Consider the following 5,284-nt stretch of genomic DNA (forward strand, 5'->3'; position numbering starts at 1 on the left):
CATCGGATGATCGACGGAAGTTCGTCGGAAGCTCACCAGAAGAAGCGATTGACGCACCGGAGTAAGTTGCAGTAAATGTCTTAGGAAATATTGTAGTTAGCACAATGATTAAGTTGGAAATGGGAGGTGATCCCATTAACTTAATCTTGGGGCAATTGGGCCCTTGAAAAACCCAAATTGAGCCGAATGGATCAACCCAATCGGACCCTGATTTCTGCCAGGTGGTTGAACCGCCCAAGCCAGGCGGTGGCACCGCATGGGCTCAGTCTCCGAGCGAGACTGGGCGGTGCAACCGCCCCTGACAAGAGGTGGCACCGCTTGAGCTCGGTCTTCGAGCTCTAGCAGGAGGTGCAACCGCCTTAGTCAAGCGGTGGCACCACCTGAGTTCGGTCTTCGAGCTCTGGCAGGAGGTGCAACCGCCCCTGACAGGAGGTGGCACCGCCTACAGGCTTAGTCTTCGAGCTCTGCCAGGCGGTGCAATCGCCTCAGTCAAGAGGTGCAACCGCCAGATCCCGGAATTCTAGGAATTGACAATTTTGAGCTCGAAATTCAAACTGGGTTGGGGCCTATAAATACCCCACCCCTTCAGCACTGAAAGGGCACTCAAACACACCGAAATCCTGATCTTATTCTGTGATTTTTAGAGCTCAAAATTGTTGTAAAGGCCAAAAGTTCTTCTCCCTCTTTTCTTCCAAGTTCTGATCTTTAAAGAGAGGAGAGAAAATTCTGTAAGGGTTGTCTCCTAAGCCCGTCAAAAGGAGTGAAACTGTAAAAGGGTGGTTGACCTTCGCCTATTGAAGGAAGGCCTCTAGTGGATGTCGGTGACCTCGTCGGTGGAGGAAGCCAAAAGTGGATGTAGGTCAAGATTGACCGAACCACTCTAAATCTCGGTTTGCATTTACTTTGAGCATATTATCTTTACTGCAAACCTCCTCAAAAGCTTACTGCTTTCTGTGCATATACGATTGGGTTTCAAGCTTTGCACTTTCCGAATCGGCGTTTAGACGTAAATCAGTTTTATCGTATGATCATCATATTTCAGTTTGTGTTTATGTTTTGATTTTTGTCATAACTGCAAATTATCTTTATATCCTTGCTTTAACTGCATCTCGCTTAATCAAGTGATTTACAAATCAGCATTTAGACGTAAATCAGTTTTTTCGTATGAATATCATATTTCAGTTTGCGCCTACTATATGATTTGAACCATAACTGCAAAATGCATTTATATCTTTGCTGCATCTCGCTTAATCAAAAGTTAAAATAATTTACGAATCGACTTTCTTATTGAAATCACTTTTATCGAACGAACACAGTTTTTTTTTAATCGTAGAAGGTTTTCCGCTGGATTAATTCAACCCCCCCACCCCTTCTTAGTGCTCTTGATCCTAACAGCGAGTGGGGGGATAGCTCCGCCTAGGATCTGGAGAGGGGGGACTATCGCATACGAGGAGAAATTTGACAGCGGTGTGTTGTCGGACAATAAGAATTTTTCTCGACGTCGACTCGATAGGGGTGTTGTAATAGCAGTGATGGCTCCTCACAATTTCTGCTCTGATACCATGAAGAAATGAGAGAATGAAGAAAAGCAGTCTATTTATATACGGTGAAAGATAAGATTTCTTTAACTGAGTATAAAGTAGAGATTGCCTCATACAATTGAGAAAATCGAGAAAATTTTTTTATTATCAGTACGAGAGAGAGAGAGAGATATGATACACTGATCTGTTTAATTTTATCTGAATTGTGCACTTTGACTTTGATTAATATATGAGTTGCAATCCACTCTCGAAGAGTAATTTCTATATACTACTATTCTTAATATATATATATATATATATATATATATATATATATATATATATATATATATATATTTCGTTTTCAAATAAATACTTGACATCCAACAATTGTCAATGTCAAGCAATAGGGAGTGTATTGTCAACAAAACCTACTACACCACGATAAAGAATTTTAGTACATATGATCATGGATTTATTTTACTTTTAACACAGCGCAACCTCATTTAGAACCCAAAAGTGAACGAGGATAAATAAAATAGGATCACGTGTTTAACATGATATAGATTATCCAACACAATATCTCCCTCCCTCTAGTGGATTATCCACAAGCTATAGATTATTGCCCATCAAACATAAATTGTTTCCTTTTTTTCTTTGTCATGTTTACGTTGGATAACTGAGTGTTGTGATTGAGTTCTGAGTTAGTAATACAAACAATATTTGACGTCAACCATAGAACAGTCGGTGGTCTATGAATCATATATGACCAACTGAACTATGATCACCTACCTCGCACGTTGCAGCACACATAAATAGTCCAAGACACGTCACTTTTGACCATGTGTCAGTCATATCACGCGAGAACGGTTCAAAAATAGATTAGTTGTAGTAAGTAGTCTCATGACAACGATAAAGGAAGCACCACACGTCAAGTCAGTTAAATTAGGTACTTTGATTAGATGAAGTGAATAGATAAATCAATGTGACAAATGTGACAAATCAACGAAAGTGTGTGATAAATATATATATATATATTTTAAATTATATATATATATATATATATTTAAATTATTTATAAAAACAATTTTTTTTCATTAAGAATTCAAAACTATCATGATCGATGCACGGACGAGATGAGTCATGATAAATGTGGCAGCAACAGTGTGCCTTGTCGACCGTGTAATGAATTGAATCTGACTCCATCGTCAAGAATCGTGTCCAAAGAATTCCAATCTGGGGCCGCCACATCCACAACATGTGAAGCATATGCCTGCACGTATACGATTGCCAGCTCGACACGCCTTCCATGCCTTTCTCGAGGAAATCGTTTTCCTTCGCCATCCATGTATGTGATGGAAAGACATAGTTGTCCTCGTGTGAAACCTGAATTCTTCGATTAACCACGTTGGCTTAGCCGGTCGGTGTCTGATGTGGCTAAGGGCATTAGCGTCGGGAGATGACGCGTCGCTTACCTGCACCCGATCCAGACCGTCGAATCCAGAGCTGGCCAATCGAACGGTTGGTATCGGCCGCACTCGCGTGGCGAGATCGCGCGGGCAGACGCCCAGTCGTGGCCCTGCTGCGACCGGCACGAGCCCCTTGGCGCGAACCGACTCCATTGATCCACCTCGACGCCACGTCATGATTAAGTTGATCGAACGGCGAAACGTGGAAGGCATCTCGCTATATATCACTGCGACGAGTCGCCACCGATCTGTAAGGCAACCCTTCTCCTCACGAATCGAATCGAAACCGAGCAATGGAGATCTCCGGCGGTGTTCTCCAGCGAAGTCCGGCCGTGTCCGGCTTTCGGGCCCTTCGAGATTCCGGCAGCATGCCCCCCTCCGGCCCATCGGCGGCGGGGTTCGGGAGAAGGGCGACGGTTTCAGTTCGAACGGCCGGGGTCGCCGGCGGCGGAGGGAGAGGAGTGTTCTCCGACGTGGGACACCTCAAGTACTACGCGTCTCCGGTAAGGTGCGGTGGGGGGAGGAGCGAGAAGGAGGAGAAGAAAAGGGCGAAGTTGGTGAAGGGGCTGTCGAGGGGTCTGGCCGATCTGTGGACGGTGGGAATCGGCGCCGACTCCGGCGACGGCGACGGGATCGCCGGAGATGTCAAGGGGAAGATGATCGCGGTGAGTGTTACCTGTCTCTTTCTCTTGCCTTTTTGAGTCGGGGAATTAAGAGACGCATAGTGCTTATATTTCTGATTTGACCCAACCTGGTTAGATACATTAGTAATTCATCATATTTATTATTTTTAATGTTTTATTAATTCAATTTTCTTTTTGCCCTTTATTGTTTGCAAAGTTTTTAATTGACACGCCCACGCCCTCTTTCTCCATTTAGAAATTCTAGATATATATATATATATATATATATATATATATATATATATATATATATTATAATCATGTTAATATCTATTCGCTTAAGTTAAAAAAACATGAACAATATAAAATACGTAAAATACTTGTACATATTTGAAGGGTATTAATGTAATTTGACTTGTAATTTGTTGTGTTGTTATTTTGATATCAGGAGGCAGCACAACTTTTGCTGGTAGAATTGACACGGTTGAGAGCCCAAGAGAAGGATTCCAAGAGAAAGCGAAAGGAAGCCAAGGCCGCGGCGAAGGCCGCTAGGAAGAAGGATGAATCCTCCTTGAGCTCTTCTTCCTCCGAATCGAGCGACGGCGAATGCCACGAGGTTGTCCGGATGAGCAACCTCAGAGCTCAAGCTGTCCGAGAACCCGATTCAGCGAACCTACCCATTGCTGTTGCAGCCCCGGAGTCTGAGACGGGAGCGGTAGAGCATCACATTGAACCGAAGCCTGCACAGGAATGCAGCAGCACCAGCAACGGCTCCGGTTTATCCTTGGGTTGCTCCGTTGAGAAGCCCACGAAGAACAAGATCGAAGTGTGCATGGGAGGCAAGTGCAGGAGATCCGGTGGACCGGAGCTGATGCAGGAATTGAGTCAGAAGATTGGCGTGGAAGGAGCTGTCGTTGGGTGCAAGTGCATGGGCAAGTGCAGGGACGGGCCTAATGTCCGAGTCCTGAATCAGAGCAACGGCAATGCCAGCGTTCCCAAGAATCCATTGTGTCTCGGCGTCAGCATTGATGATGTGGGCGCCATCGTGGCCAATTTCCTTGTGGAGAAGGATAGCAGCTGCCTCATGGCAGTCTACAATTGATTTAAGTTGTACATACTAGTGTGATGAGCGATCCATTATTTTATTTATTTATTTATTTATTTATTTTCATGATGCATACATAATATTTTAAGTAGGATTGGTGTTGTTTCATATTTGTGGATCAGAAATATGAAGGATGGAGAACTTTCATAAACCATCAACTACATTGCACAAATTAGGCAAGAATTGTAGGCAAGAATAGGGGTCAATAACGGGCGGGAATGCACCTTCCATTATGATTTGGTTGAGCTAAATTTGTGATGGGAAAACAAGTTATGCGTATGGTTTTCCTTTTCTATTTTAATTTTTTTATGATATATATATGTATTATAGTTTGCAAATAAAAAACCTTGAATAGAATGTATTCGTTTGAAGGATAATGTGATGCCTAAATCATAAATCATTGACTTGAAATATTTAAGTTAAAACTAGTACTAATAAAAAATCAATTTAACTTCAATATTTTCATATTTAAGTATAATATATAGATTAAAATCAAATTCTAATATCGCCACCTAAGATCAGGCTAAATGATGTCTCTATATCATGATATATAACCATGGATGTTTG

The 5,284-nt window shown here is 42.5% G+C and overlaps 1 protein-coding gene across 1 annotated transcript; it reads left to right on the plus strand.

Annotated features, from left to right (window-relative positions):
• The first annotated feature begins 3,251 nt into the window (after positions 1–3,251).
• Positions 3,252–4,783, plus strand: LOC135617445 (diacylglycerol O-acyltransferase 3-like). The gene is made up of 2 exons (XM_065117649.1): positions 3,252–3,654; positions 4,061–4,783. The coding sequence occupies exons 1-2, from the start codon at positions 3,283–3,285 to the stop codon at positions 4,712–4,714; spliced, it is 1,026 nt and encodes a 341-aa protein (XP_064973721.1). The 5' UTR covers positions 3,252–3,282; the 3' UTR covers positions 4,715–4,783.
• The last annotated feature ends 501 nt before the right edge of the window (positions 4,784–5,284 follow it).

The sequence above is a fragment of the Musa acuminata genome, chromosome BXJ2-7 (genome assembly GCF_036884655.1).
Source record: "Musa acuminata AAA Group cultivar baxijiao chromosome BXJ2-7, Cavendish_Baxijiao_AAA, whole genome shotgun sequence".
Lineage (NCBI taxonomy): Eukaryota > Viridiplantae > Streptophyta > Magnoliopsida > Zingiberales > Musaceae > Musa > Musa acuminata.

Bases quoted from the DNA above. Each gene is read 5' to 3' on its own strand.
- LOC135617445 (XM_065117649.1), top strand. From the start codon at position 3,283: ATGGAGATCTCCGGCGGTGTTCTCCAGCGAAGTCCGGCCGTGTCCGGC. The intron at 3,655-4,060 runs GTGAGTGTTACC...TTTTGATATCAG, and splicing joins TCAAGGGGAAGATGATCGCG to GAGGCAGCACAACTTTTGCT.